The 15,630-nt window shown below is 41.5% G+C and overlaps 1 protein-coding gene across 3 annotated transcripts in view; it reads left to right on the forward strand.

The window, feature by feature from the left end:
* Nucleotides 1–9,426, forward strand: part of LOC127056310 (collagen alpha-3(IV) chain-like) — a 106,967-nt gene extending 97,541 nt beyond the window's left edge. For 2 of the 3 annotated variants that reach the window (XM_050963980.1, XM_050963979.1), the window contains exons 47-52: nucleotides 38–136; nucleotides 1,196–1,408; nucleotides 2,028–2,205; nucleotides 4,910–5,024; nucleotides 6,612–6,784; nucleotides 8,128–9,426. In XM_050963980.1, coding sequence (XP_050819937.1) covers nucleotides 38–136; nucleotides 1,196–1,408; nucleotides 2,028–2,205; nucleotides 4,910–5,024; nucleotides 6,612–6,784; nucleotides 8,128–8,218 — 869 coding nt within the window. In that variant the 3' untranslated portion in view covers nucleotides 8,219–9,426. Of the gene's footprint in view, nucleotides 1–37; nucleotides 137–1,195; nucleotides 1,409–2,027; nucleotides 2,206–4,014; nucleotides 4,160–4,909; nucleotides 5,025–6,611; nucleotides 6,785–8,127 lie in introns of those variants that run through there. The other variant, XR_007775779.1, reaches the window with a different exon arrangement.
* Nucleotides 9,427–15,630: the final 6,204 nt, after the last annotated feature.

Raw genomic sequence — 15,630 nt, forward strand, 5'->3', positions numbered from 1 at the left:
ATGTTAACATATATATATTCTTGTGTATACAACACAGGACCTCAAGGTGTGAAAGGCCTGTCAGGCAATTGTGGAAATCCAGGCATACTTGGACCAGTTGGTCCAAAAGGAGACAAAGGATTTCAAGGACAAAGAGGTACAGTGAAGGAGACATAGCTCTTTGTGTCCCGTCATACTGAAGTTGTAGATAAGTTGGACTCCAGTTTCTGGGGATCCTTCCATTCAGATACAAATTACATTATGACACCCTCACTCAGGCCTAGATTCAGCAAAGCACTTATGCACATGCTTAACTTTAAACACATGAGAAGTTCCATTAAAATCATCTCTTTTCAGATCTCATTTGAAAACATACCTTTCCTCCCTTGGTTATGCTGCTTAACTTCTCTGTCCCTCTGTGATTGACCATGGTTGTTTGTTTATTTAGAAGTCCATGTCCATCACCAAGCACCAAGGCTCCTTACTTCTTATATAAACAGTCAATTATAGAACAGCAAATTGGAACTGCTTGTTTTAAGTCATTCACCATAAAATGTTTTTACATTTACCACTCTCCTGCAAAGGAAACCATGTTTTTTAGCACTGTGCATTTGAGAAGAATGCTGTATAGAATCAAATTGCATTGTATTTTATAATTAATATTGTTTTATTTGTTCCACACAAAAGCTATTTACGTACCTTTTCTGGTCAACAGGATTTAAAACATGTATCGGTTTTGTACAATATCTGTTTGTGTAATGTACATGAAATTATCAAATTTCTCAAGTTAGGTGAGAATTTAAAAATGAGTTTTTGTAGAAAGATACATGTAGATATATGTGGGACAATAGCTTGATGCAGGAGAGACAGTGTATTCCAGGGGATCAGACATTCACGTGGGAGTGAGGAGTTCCAGTTTCTATTCCTGACTCTCCTGCTGTGTTACCTTCCACAGGTCATTTCAAGTCTCTTTGCCTTCCCTGCTATTGTCTGTCTTGTCTCTTTAGAGTGCAAGCTCTTTGGGACAGGGTTGTTTGTCTGTTGGGGACTCTAGACGCTACTGGAAGGCAGATAATAACAATATTTAAATTGTTGAACTATTGAAAATTTTGTTTCTGGATGGGTTCAGTCACTTCAGAAACCAATCAGAGACATACTGTTTAAAGAGTAATAGGATAAAAATATGTATGTTTTGGTGTTTTGGGTTTTTTTACAGGACCTCCTGGGCTTATTGGCTTTCCAGGAGTACGGGGCCTACCTGGTTCCCCAGGTATTTCCATACCTGGTCCAACAAGAAGAGGCTTCATCTTTACCCGGCACAGCCAGTCAACAAAGATTCCTTCATGCCCATCTGGGACAGCTCAGATCTACAGTGGTTATTCTCTTCTCTTTGTACAAGGAAATGAGCAAGCACATGGCCAAGACCTTGGTATCATCTTAGAAAGAATTTTAAAACCATTATCTGTAAAACCCATGGCCACCTTATTGAATAGGACAGTAAGCCTAAACTAGTGATGAGAAAGACAAATGTGCAGTAGATATCTCATCATTTACCTGAAATGAAAATATCAGTCAGAGATACTAATCTCCACTGTACACTAAGGGCTATATAGTGCTCATGCAACCAGTCCCATAAAAGGGGAAGTAAGTAGCTCTAGTACCTCACGAGAGACCCAGGGAAGGAATCCTGGCTCAGGGAGACAGTTCCTTCCCAGCATCCCCATCTCCTTTGCTCCCCATGGCCATTCAGTATCAGGGACTAGGTGAAGGATATTATTGCAGAATTAATCAAAAGAAATAGTTCCTTGCTTTCAACAGATTTTGCTCTTAGCCCCCATGCTATTTTAACGTAGCCTCTTTGTATTTAATATAATCATCAGAGTCCCTTACTTATGGTACTACTGTACAGAGAAGTGGCTTCTTTTCTTTACATGCTCTATCTGTATTTATTCTTAATACTGTAGATTGGATCTTATCATGTGGCTGTTCATTTGTTATGCTAAATATCTCTCATGGCTTTCACAAGGCTGCCATCCTATGTCTTTCAGGGACAGTTGGTAGCTGCCTGCAGCGATTTACCACCATGCCATTTTTATTCTGTAACACCAATGACGTTTGCAGTTTTGCTTCTCGCAATGACTATTCATACTGGCTGTCAACTGCAGCACCAATGCCAGAAGACATGGCACCAATCTCTGGCAGAGCCTTACAGCCCTATATTAGCAGGTGTGAGTTTAAGAACTTCAGCCCCTCTTCCGACGTACACAGATAACTTCATTTATTTTGAACAGCAAAATGCCATGTACAGATGAGTTAAACTTTCAAAGTGCAAAAATATTAAAAAATACTATGCCAGTAACTAACAAATAACTAGACTTGCAATAACAATATCTCTCTGTGAAAAGGAGAATTTGCAAGGCTGTAGTAGAAATATTTCAAACTGATCTTACTGAAATCCATCCTCCATTCTCAGTTCTGTAATATGATCTTGTTTTTTTTCCGATCAGCCTGCCTGTCTTAGCCAATACAAGCTCTGAATTCAGCCACCTGGATATTTGATCATGTTTGAATATGTATTTGATATGTGGTACTAAAGTCCAAAATGGTGAATAATTTAGAACCTAAATGAAGAAATATCAAGAAGACCCTGAAACCAAAACTGAGACATTCATTTAAAGAGATAAGATGGGTGGGGTAATATCTTCTATTGTGTCAACTGCTGTTGATGAGAGAAACAAGCTTTCGAACTACACAAAACTCTTCTTCAGGTCTGGGAAAGGTGCTCAGGATGTCACAGCTAAATACAAGGTGAAACAGATGGTTTAGCTTCCACCAGATTGTAATAAGCCATGACTAATCACAACAATCTGTAACTCACTTACCTCCTATTACCATCCTATGACTGCAGGGGTGTTAAGGGGCCACTTCAACTTAAATGATCCCTTAGAATATGTGTTAACTAATTACGCTAGACAATCTTGTAGTTAGCTCTGACATCTCTGAGTACCTTTCCCTGACCTGAAGAAGAGCTCTGTGTAGCTCGAAAGCTTGTTTCTTCCACCAACAGAAGTTGGTCCAATACAAGATATTACATCACCCACCTTGTCTCTCTAATAGCCTGAGACAAACATGGCTACAACAACACTGGAAATGTTTATTTAAACATTCAGGTATCCTAGTTAAAGCTAGGGTATGTTTAATTTGCATAACTGGCATAAGAAAGACAGCCCAAGGTCTCACTCACCCTGATGATATGAAGTAGCAATAGTTACATAATGATCAGCTGCTCCATGTGCAGGTGTAGTAGGGCCCGGATCAGCGGGCAGTGATCGATTCAGTGGGGGTCAATTTATCGTGTCTAGTATAGACGCAATAAATTGACTGCTGAGCGCTCTTCTGTCGATTCTGGTACTCCACCAGAACGAGGAATGCAAGCGGAGTCAGCGGCAGAGTGTCAGCTGTTCACTTATTGCAGTGAAGACACATAGCTGAAGTTGCGTATCTTAGATCAACCCCACATGGCAGTGTAGACAAGCTCTTAGATTTGGACAGGCTGAAAGGAAACACTTCATTTCAATATTAGGCATGTATTGTCTTCTTACAGTTGAATTTACTTTAATGAATATATACTGTAATAAACCATAGTTACTGTGATTGGTGCAGGAAAATTACAGACTGAGGGCTTGTCTTCACTACTGTGTAGGGTCGATCTAAGATACACAACTTCAGCTATGCGAATAGCGTAGCTGGAGTTGACATACTTAGATCTACTTACCACGGTGTCTTCACTGCGGTAAGTCGACAGCTGACACTCTTCCGTCAACTCCGCTTGCGCTCCTCGTTCTGGTGGAGTACCAGAGTCGACAGAAGAGTGCTCAGCAGTCGATTTATCGTGTCCCCCTGCTGAATTGATCACTGCCCGCTGATCCGGCGGGTAGTATAGACAAGCCCTAAGGCTGAGAACTCTTGTGCACAGTGTCCCAAGGCAGTTATGCAGTGTAGGGTCTCATTTTACATCCTTTATCCTGTTTACAGACCCATCTTCAAGACTCTGTCACCATAGTGTTTGGGGACTTCCCGCACCTGCAGGGCCAGATTCTCCACAGCCACTTGGTACCATGCCACCCATGTAATCTGCCCCATAAGCCATCTTCACTGGACCAGGGAGAATCACACTATTGTATGCACAGATGATTCTTGAGAGAGATATAGCTGACAGCAGATCTCTGTCCTTTCTGTCAGAGTAACAGAGAATCAGAGTTTCAGGTAAAAGAGAATGTGGCTGGAAGAAATGGAGCATGGATGTGGTGCTCCTGTACTGTGTCAGTCCTCAGCTGCATTTTTGGTCCCATATGGCCTTTTTCAGCCTAGCCTAAGTTAGAGAAGCCCTCAGGCAACTTTAAAACATCAGCAGCACTGCACAGAGCATCAGTAAGACCAGAGGGTGTGAAAGCAAGCTTTAGATCAGCTTTGCACACTCGCATATCCCTTTGCATGCACTCCGTGCAGTTCAGTCACACCCCGAGATTTGGTCTATATTCCTTCATTAGTGGATGAAACAGATTTTTCTAATCACGGCAAATAAAGTTTCTGAGTATTCCAGGGTAAAAATATATAACACCACAAGCAGTGAACATCTAAAGCAAGCAAGGTTTAACCTTTCATTTCAGTAATGGCAGCATTAGGATGATCAAAGTGTTCTAGGGCTAATCTCCTTGCCTCACCAATTCCTTGCAGTGAATGGAAATTGTAAAGTCATGTATTTTGCATAGTCTAGTACCTGACAGCTGGTTACTAGCTTACCTGTTTCCATGGAGGCAATGTTATGAGTGCAAATTCCAAAATTCAGACCAGTGCCTGTAATGGGATGGGAATTTGTATATAAATGTCTGGAATAATTCACCCAATATTTATGTGTTTTGTATTACAGATGTATTGTTTGTGAAGGACCAGCAGTGGTAATAGCAGTTCACAGCCAAACAACTGCAGTTCCTTCATGTCCTCAAGGCTGGATATCTCTCTGGAAGGGTTTTTCCTTTGTTATGGTAAGGGGGAAAATAGACAAAAAATACTTACTGGGTGCTGCTAATGCAGCTTGGAAAGCTAATGCATTCTTCTACCTGAAAAGAACACTCCCTATTTCTGTCCCCTCAGTATTGCTGGCATTTGCCCATGGGTTTTTTTGTTTTGTTTTAAGAACGCCATAATTTTTTTTTATTTATTTATTTTTTTTGCTAAAAACAGGCAAGACTTTTATTAATCCTTTTGACTTTCATGCTAATGGCAGAAGCTCCAGAACAACCAGCTACAGGAAGGGTCTCAGATCTATCTCAGCAATAGGTGCCAACCCTCTAGAAGAAAAGGGGAAGTAGTGAAAGGAGAACTTTGGGATTCTGGTTATTGTGGACAGATGAAAAGTAAATGAACTGTTTTTTCACAACTTGTCTAGACTACGATGACAGCAGGTGTCATCAGTGGTGCAGCTGAACTGCTCCTGAACACAGATGCAGAGCAAGTGTAGCCAAGGGCAAAACATATTCAACACCATTTTAGAAACTAGAGTTATAGCCTTAACAATACCAGGCAGTGTTAATGTAAATCAAACGTAAGGGCCAAACTCACTGAAAATCCATAATCTGGTTAAAAAGTGTTTGCTGATTGCAGAGCAGGACAGCAGCAGCATAGATCTCGTCAAGGGGGAGAGCACATCCTCTGTGACTTACCATGGAGAGGGATGGGTAAGGGGGTAGATGTGTGTCCATATTGAGGGTGAGGGGATTATCATACAACCTTTGCTGCTCCTCCGAATCCTTATACCCTACATTAGCAGCTGTGGATGACTGACTGAGACTAAAAATTCCATCCTCCTGTCCCATAACCTTTTCACATGGAGCAACACTGTTTGACATGGAGAGTGGGGTTTGCTGTCTTCCCAGGATTTCGTCCCTAAGTAATGTAAAGCTGCTTCGAGAAGAAAGGAAAGAAAGCTTGTTTCTAGGGTGCGGTTACTACCATGTGCTGATTTTAAACATGCAGGTTTTTATCAACTACAAGAGGTTTCCATCCAAAGTGTTCTACTGTAAAGGGTCATTTTATGGGCATTTCTACCAGCACGTTTCCCACTGCAGATAAGAAAAGTTCCTTCTCCACTTTCTATGAAGAAAGAAGCAATCAGTGCAAGGGAAAACGATGCACAGATTAAAATTGGAGAAATGGCTCATTTGAAATCAGGTTACTATGGTCCTTATCTAAGCAGGTGCCAGACCTCTTCCAGGGAATTTCTGTCTTTGTCCTGGTCCTGGTTCTCATGACCTCTCACTCGACAGAGAAAAACACCTTTGCAGGGATTAGAGAAATACCACAAAGTCCTTTGAATTGTCCTAAAGCTTCTGTACTGGACTTCATTACAAGGTAGTAAATTGTAATAATGTCAAAATAATACCAGCCCAAAATATTATAATCCATCATTCAGTAAAATTAATCTGTGCTGATTGTCGTTTTTAGCTTGGCTGCACAATGGTACTTTGCTAAAATGGTACTTCACACAGTGCTTTTTAGAAAGATATTTCTTGTATTCTGTTCAGTAAAAGGTGTTTAGCAGATGTTCATTAAAAATAGTTTTGTGGTTACAGTACACAAGTGCCGGTTCAGAAGCCTCTGGCCAAGCATTGGCATCACCTGGATCCTGCTTGGAAGAATTCCGTGCCATTCCATTCATAGAATGTCATGGTAGAGGGACATGCAACTACTACACAAATTCCTACAGCTTCTGGCTGGCTTCACTAGATCCAAGAAGAATGTTCAGGTAACCTTAGCTTTCCCAGCTATGACCCGTTGCCTTCATCCACACCAGCCACCATTGCTGCAGTCAGGGGTAGCATAGGAGCATTCAGATAGTGTACACGTAACTTAACATCCTGCAAGTCATCCTTGCAAGAGTGGCTAAGTTGGCTTTAGGGTCATTTTGCAGTGTTGGAACAGCACAAAGGGGCCTAACAGAAGATCAAAGCCTTTATTTCTTTAAATCTCAGCCTTCCCAAAGCAAGTCTTTAAATGCACAGGGAAATATTCACCACTAATATAAGCAGGTGCAACTCCATTATCTTCAGCAGTTTCCCTTGCTTATGTCAATGGTGAATTTTCTAGAGAGCAGCAAGTAAGCCAAAGTGCACTAGAACTTCTCAATCCTGATTCTATACTGATTTCTACCCTATAAAATCCGAACAATTTCAGTGGGATTTCCAAGGTGTACATTAGTGCAGAATTTGGCCCCGTCATGCTAAATATTGATATGGGGAAAAGTATTCAAGTTCATATATCCCAGAAAGCTTTTTATATTTCTTCCTACAACCATAAACAGCACTGATGTTTCAAGAATGTGTTGTTTATAATCCCTCCATCTTTTCTTGGTGTGTACTTTGTGCCTTGTGGTCATCTTGTACACATTCAGGGGCAACCCTAGGCACATGCATTGTGTGTTGCTGTACATATCCCTATGCTCTTGAGAGCTGCACTGTCAGCATATGCTCACTGTATACTAACACACATTTCATTCTTCAAGGCAGCTAATGGTCATACCCCAGTCTTGTCAGTTGCAATGTCGATGTAACGCCGACAGACCCCAGTCGTCGTCGGGATCAAATCTGGGACTTCTGGAACTTAGTGCATGAGTCTCTACCACATGACCTAAAAGCCAACTGGCTATTAGCTAAGGTTGTAGAGCAAACTCATTTTATCTCTCTTTAAGTGGTCTCAATGCCACTAGATGGAACAGAACACTACACCCAGGAGCTGCGTGGGTTACATTGACATCACCTTTCACCTCTTGCTTAAGGAGATGAGAACAGATTTTTAAAATAGGAGAATCTAAAGCCTTGATCCAAAACCCAATATAAAGACTTGGTCTTTGGATTAGACCCTAACAATCTAGATAACGATGGGATTGTGGTACATTACCCCACTTACTCTGACTCAAAATCAGTGCTTAGTGTAGGGAGCCCTTGTGACACATGTTCTGGTGGGGCTGGCTAAGAGCTATGTGAGAGCTGGGGTGGTGGGGACAGAGACAAGAGTGCAAATATAGAAAACTCCCACCACCTCACTCCTATTTTAAACAGAAAAGTAAATATGTTATTCTCTTTCTTTTAGGAAGCCTTTACCACAGATTTTAAAAGCAGGGGAATTGGAAAACATCATCAGCCGCTGTCAGGTCTGCATGAAGAGAGACAGAAATTCTTGACAGACCATCAAACTTTGCTTTAATTGCAAAGAATAGCCTAACTCTCCAGAATGTGCATTTATTAAAGCCAAACTGTTTTTGGACAATGAGCTCTAAAATGCTAGTGCAGCACTATGGTGAGATAGTGTAGCATTTTGATTTTCTTCTTTCTAAACAAATTGCAAAGCACTTTTTTGGAGAAGGCTGTTGTAATGGCAGTGCTACAGATCTTCATCTTCTGAACTGCGAGGCAGGGTGGATGATGATGTAATATCTTTTACTGAACCAACTTCTCTGGGTGAGTAAAAAAGCGTCTGGGATTTAGGTGGACCGTAGAGTTAAGTCCGTGACTTAAGAGCTTCCATGGCATTCCAGAGTGAACACAATCCTTCAGTTGTAAGTCTATTTTTAAAAATACACTGCAAAAAGAAACATAAAATCTACATCTTTTATAAAGTATTTGAAACATTAAATATTTGTCACGAACATCTGCAGAAATAAAACCTCCTATTCCATCTAGTCAGGTGAAAGTATCTTAAAATAAAACATGTGTTACGAGTGATATTCAAATGGTATTAGCTGAGCACTAATTTACACCAGTGAATTAAACTGGAAATGGATTTAAGTAGTTGATAAGCACTTTTATTTAGTCATTTAATTTATATAAACTGTAGCTCTGAATATTTTGGTATTTATGATATTGCACATGCAGCACTATTTAAAATTGTAATGTTGACATTTAAAAGTGAATAACTTTGAATACTTGCACACAACTATCAGAATTCCAGTTCAATTATTACATTTTATAGATAAAGCATAATTAATTTGACAAATTTAATAAATGCATCATTTTAAATGTAGGGTCTAGAAGTCAGCTGAAGGGTCTAGATTTAAGTCAGTTGAAGTAAGAAAGATTCCTCATTGAGGCCTATTTTTTGCAAGTAAAATATTTTATATGTATTTGTTAAAATATTTGCAATATGTTTGTTTTAATACTTGAATTTTCTGTTAATATAACTAGAAACAGTTTTCCCCATATGTAACATGCCAGGGTCATCAGATTTAAGCTAATTTAAACACAGAATTTATATTAATTGAATGAATATTAAAGATTTTTGTTTCCTTAAATAGATTACAGTATCTCTGTTTGCAAACCACAATTCAAAATGTAACACTTGTTATAAAATACTCTCAGCAGACACATGCTGCTGATAAGAGGGCATTGTAAGGCAGGGCCGCCCAGAGGATTCCTGGGGCCATCGGCGACAGGAGGCTCCAGTGGACCTCCCGCAGGCGTGCCTGCGGAGAGTCTGCTGGTCCCGCGGCTCCGGTAGAGCATCCGCAGGCACGCCTGCAGGAGGTCCACCGGAGCCGTGGGACTAGCGGACCCTCCGCAGCCATGCCTGCGGGAGATCCACCGGAGCCGTAGGACCAGCAAGCGGCAAGGGGCCCCCTGCGCGGCGAAATGTCTAGAGCCGGCCCTGTTCGGTGGCGGGGGGCCCTTCCATTCTGGGACCCGCCGCTGAAGTGCCCCGAAGACCCGCGGCGGCGAGTTACCGCCGAAGTGGGACCCGCCGCCGAAGTGCAGCCCGCTCTTTGGCGGTAATTCGGCGGCGGGGGGCCCCCGCCGTGGGTCTTCGGGGCACTTCAGCAGCAGGTCCCTGAACGGAAGGGCCCCCCGCCGCTGAATTACCGCCGAAGACCGGGTTGCACTTCGGCGGCAGGTCCTGCTTCGGCGGTAATGAGATGGCGGAGGGTCCTTCCGCCTTGGAGCGGAATGACTCCCCCGCCAGCGAAGACTGGGAGCAGAAGAAGCTCCAGGGCCCGGCCCCGCAAGAGTTTTCTGGGGCCCCTGAGCGAGTGAAGGACCCCGCTCCAGGGGTCCCGAAAAACTCTCGTGGGGGCCCCTGCAGAGCCCGGGGCCTGGAGCAAATTGCCCCTCTTGCCCCCCCAGGGCGGCCCTATTGTGAGGTGTAAAAGTCTTTCCTTCAAATCTGCTTATGTCTTCAAATGTGACAATCACATGTCATGGCTTTTTCCTCCCGAGTACTAAATTCTGCTGTAAATACAGGAAAAATACCCACCATTTCTGTTGAAAACTATTCACTATTAGGGTCAGGATAAACTCAGCATCACTAGGTGCACATGAAGGCATTATATCAGTTTCTGAGTCCCTCTCTGAGAGCATAATTGTAAAATCCAGACCTTAAGTCCATCAGAGTTAAGTCCACTGGAGATGCACAGAAGGGTATGATATACAGTGTAACATGTATATTACCTGGATTATTACAAAGTTTTAAACTCAGCAGTAAGAGATGGCGAATGTAGTCTAGCTGTTAGAGCGTGTGACAAAGTCAGGTGATCAGGGTTTTGTTCACAGTTCTGGACTTTGCCGCTCACTGTGTGGCCTTGGACAAGTCACGTTGGCTAAAATATTTTGCGCAGCTTCAGACTCTTCATAAGTGACAAGCACTCTCAGCTCTCATTGACTGCAACTGGAGATGAAAGTGTTCAGCACCTCTGAAAATCAAACCCAGCAGGTTTCAAATTGGGCACCCACAATCAAAGCCATTTTTTGAAAATGTTAGCTTTAAAAATATCTTTATGCCTCACTTTCCTATCATTCAGAAGTGTGAATATTAGCTAGCTAATGTCTGTAAAATGCTTTGAGAGCCTTGGGGAAAAGATGCTAAAGAAGTGCAAAGTGTTAATATATTGTATTAAAAGAATGCAAGTGGCACTACCGGCAATCGGAAATAATGAGCAAATAATCAAAAAGACTAGGGAAAAGAAATCCTTTCACTAAATGCAACCAAATAAGTAACTCTGACTGTACAAGGAAAAGTTCATTAAACTTATTTCTTTCCCTCCTTGCCAATGTGTATACATAAAATAAAAATATCCATCTAAAAATAGCTTGTCTTCTGATTAAAAACCATAAGTGGGGCTATAACATTCTACCAGTTTTTGAGCAGAACTGCCTTTTTAAAATCACAACTTTCAGCTTGGGACAACAAAGTAAAAAGGGTAAATCACAAAAAGGTGACACCTATGCTATCTGATATTTCAAATAAATATAGTGCTGGTTGCTTTTAGAACAGGGTGAAATCCTGGTTCCGTTGAGGTCAATGGAAGTTTTGTTATTTCATGTCAGACATCTGGAAGGGAGAATAATCAATGTTCACAGCAAAAAGAGAGAGAAAGTCCTACAAAGCAGAGTCCTCTGAAACCATTTCCACTATTGTACATGCACAGTCTGCTTGCTATATATCTCACCAGCAGAGAAACATAAACAAGCCTTGCCTGCCATCCACCTGTATAATCCGTTACAGTAAGAATACTTCAAGCCCTGTCTGTCTCAGTGCCCTCAGGAAATGCAACCAACCTAATGTTTCCTAACTTGAGGCTGTTTTTTATAGTTGGTTTGATGTCGTGGTGCTTTACAGTGTTTGATAGTTTCATGTAATTTAATGTATGCCATAAATTCAAGCCAAACCCTCACTGTATCTGTTGGATTTATGCAGTCTTTCATTTAAACATTGAACCTTTCATTGACTATGGAAATCACTGTAGCTAAAATTGTTCCCATCTCCCAGTTTCTTTTTAAATATTTCCCTGAAGGATTCATAAAATTAGATCAATGACTTTCAGGGGTCAGTTACTTTCCCAGTCAGTGAAGATTTGAGAATAGCAGGTTCCAGTTATTCTGCACATTGGAGCAATTGTGTCTTTTTTGACTGAAAACTAATGAAAAAGCATGTAATGATTTGTCTTGAATGAGCTTCTTCACGCTGCACAATTACCCCTTGATTTTTTTGTGGGCAAGATTTACTCTTCATGTGGATGTAGAAGATAATATTTTTCCTGGAATGATATTTTTTCCAGCTGTTATTCTTTCTCTCTCTCACTCACACACTCACTCACACACTCTCTCTCTCTCTCTCTAACTCACACACTCTCTCTCTCTGTCCTTATACCGGGCAATAAAAGATATTTGGGCTTCTCATTTAATTGACTACACCAGCATTCTCAGCACCTACACTTTGGACCCTTGGGGGTCACAGATCCCTTGTAGAGTAACCCTTGCTTAATGAAAACTGCTGTATACTGATATTTCAGTGTCACTTAAGGGAATGGGCCAAATTCTGCCGTGGCTTACACCCTGTGCAATGTAATTGATTTAATTAAGGTTGCACAGGATTAAAGACAGAAAAGTGAGAGCAGAATTTGGCACAACATTAAGAACTACAGTAGCTGTCTGTAGAAATGTCTACGTTATATTTCAACAAAAAGCAGAAAAATTTGCAAAAATGCTGGCAATTTTTCTCTCTCCTAGTTTTCCATCCAGCTCTAATATCTATTGTAGGGCTTCACCTTCATCCTGCTCTCATTGAACTAGACTTTGATACCGTTACTTACAATACACAGTACCTTTCTCCTTAAGTAGTCCTGTTGACTTCAGTAGGACCACCCATTCATTATGAGTGAAGTTATAATATGGCCCTTTGAAGTCAGTGGCAAAACTCCTATTTGCTTGAGTTAGTGCAGGATCTGGCCTCTGCATTGAACAATTGTACATCCTTCCGCAGAAGCTTTCAGAATGTAAGACTTAACTGGAGCCTCATGTGAACATTCAGGATTCCTAAGAAATACATATTTAGCAGGAAAGCATTTAAATGTACTTAACCCAGGCAGGAGCGCCACCAGCTTTTTTGGCGCCCTAGGCAGCGGAAGGTCCCGCCCTCGAAATACCAATGGCGACCAGGGTGGCTGAAGATCTGGCTGCTGCGGTCGCCGTCCCCCAAATGTTAGCGCCCTAGGCAACCGCCTAGGTTGCCTAATGGGTTGCGCCAGCTTGAACCCAGGGCTTGTCTACACGGGCAAGTTTCTGCGCAGTAAAGCAGCTTTTTGTGCTCAAACAGCAGATGTGTACACACTGCCAAGCCTCTTTGTGCGCAGACACTCCTCAGTTGCAGCGCTGCAAAAAAACCGCCTTGAGGAGAGTCGTAAGGCTATTTGCACAGAGGCTCCAGCGCTCTATTGCCAGTAGTAGACACTTGATTGCTTTCTGCACTGTAATTGGCCTCCAGAGCTGTCCCATAATGCCTCAAGTGACCACTCTGCTCATTGTTTTGAACTTGGCTGCCCTGGAGACATGCCTTTCCCCTTTCAAAGCACTGTTGTTTCTGACAGAAGTTGTGTGCTGTGCTGATCTGCTCTGGGACACAAAGCAAACCATTAATGTGGAATGCTTATTCTGTTTAACACAGAGGCAGGTAGAGAGGTAGGGGTGTGTCCTGGGGGGTGGGGGGTGAGAGCGCGCATGCAGGGAGGCAGAAGCTGATATTGGGGTTTCCCCTTGCCTCAGTACTGATTGCTTCTTGACGCTGTCTGAATTTACAAGATGGCATGCTGACACACTCTCTGTCCCCCAAAACACAGTCTCTCTCACCCCCCTCCATACACATACACACACACACTCTCTCTCTCCTCCCCCACTCTTCAGTTGAAAAGCAGCTAACAATGTAGTAGGATGGAACAATGGGATTGAGAAACCTGCATCATGTGACGCTGTGCCTGCCCCATGAGGCATTGTAAACCCTTCCCAAAGCACCCTGCGGCTGGTTGCACAGTGGGATAGCTACCACAATGCACTGCCGTCTTTGCTGTTGCAAGAGCTGCTAATGTGGATGTGCTCCAGCATCACAAGGAGCACAGTGTGGACATGCAACAGCGATTTAATTCCAGCATTTTAATAAAAGTGGTATAACTTGTGGCGCAGAAACTTGCCAGTGTAGACATACCTTAATTTATAACCTATCAGACGCTATCATATGTTCATTTAAAATTTATTTTTGAAAAGATTGTTGCCTTCTCAATTTTGATTGAAAATCTTTATGCATTTTGCAAATAAAGAAAGCTGCTAAAAGAAACTGCATACTTTTTACTGGCTGTGTGGAAGGAGTAAGCAGAAATTAAAGAATCGTCCCTGTGTTATTTGTATATTTACTCTCTTTCCTGATTTCTAGCTAATTAAAAAAAATACTGGCTTTTTGTAAAGTCAACATTAATTTGCACAGTCTGTTTGAAAAACGGAATGGAATTGGTTTTACTCTGTTATAGTTTTAAAATGTTAGCTCCAGTACTACATAACCTCATAATCAAATAGAGGGCCAAATGTTCAAAGATTGCTGTATTTCACACACTTTAAGCAGTGGTAGGTGGTACCAATGAGTATTTAAATTTTTAAGTAACTTCCAGTCAATAGTCAGAGTGCCTATTTTTCCAGTAGTTTAAACCGGACTGATTTTTAGTGTTTTCAAAACTAATCCAGAACGAGTGGTTGGATAAGTTTATTGGTTCTGAAAGCATTAGAGCTGGGCCAAAAACTACTGTAAGCCCCTTTTGCAACAGTCTTTCAGGCCCAGATCCGCAAAGGTATTTAGGCTCCTAACTTTCAATGGAAGTTAGGAACCTGAAATATCTGTGTGGATCTGGGCCACGACACCTAATATCCTCATGACTGCTAGAGTTAAAGATTAAGGGCCCAATCCAGCTTCTATTGAAATCAATGGGAATCTTGCATTGGCAATGGGATGGAGCCCTAAGGCAATATACATTGTAACAGTTGCAACTGGTTTCTAGATGTAGCACATCTCAACATAGCAGCTGCTACAATCAAGTTGGAAATGAAAGTAGGAAGATGATCAAGATGGTAGTAAAAATTATGTGATTTGACGGTCCAATGTCCTGTGTCTTATCAGAGTAAGACAGAAATGCTTTTCACATCTTTTCAATAATCTAAAACCTTTATTTCTAGCTCAGTCTGATGTCTAGTGAGAGATCAGATTTTATACCTGTAACTGCCTCTGTCTCAATGTTTTTGGCACATGTGCAGGACTGAATATAGCAAGCGCCAGATCTTGGAACAGTGTAATTGTCAATGCTTGTTTATGGCATTTCTTCCCACTCTGACATCTATAGTTGTAGCTGTGGCCATTAACCAAACCACAATTTTAGTTCATAAGTAGCTGTTGATGCTTTTGTATCTATTAGTTTAGAACTTTAGCTATTACAGGCACATGCTGCAACAAGGTTTTCAGGCAAACCTAGAGTTACTCAGACCACAAGAAAATAGCTGGCCTTGAGCAGCTGCAGCCTGTGCTGTGAGTAAATAATTGCTAACCTCAGTAATGGTTGCATAATCTGGCCCTTACAGGGGTATTACTAAAACCAATATAATAAAATGATGTCTCGCTAATGTTTTGTGTACCCCTGAATAAATTGGGTTTTAAGGTTAGAGAGTAAATGCACTAGTAGTCACATTTGGTGGCCATCTTTAATTTTGTGCTTTGATACTATGGTCATGAATGCTATAGAAATGCTTAAGACAAGAAGAAATATAATTTTGAACAGAAACTCCTTTGTAATGT

This window comes from Gopherus flavomarginatus, chromosome 8 (assembly GCF_025201925.1).
Source record: "Gopherus flavomarginatus isolate rGopFla2 chromosome 8, rGopFla2.mat.asm, whole genome shotgun sequence".
NCBI classification, from domain to species: domain Eukaryota; kingdom Metazoa; phylum Chordata; order Testudines; family Testudinidae; genus Gopherus; species Gopherus flavomarginatus.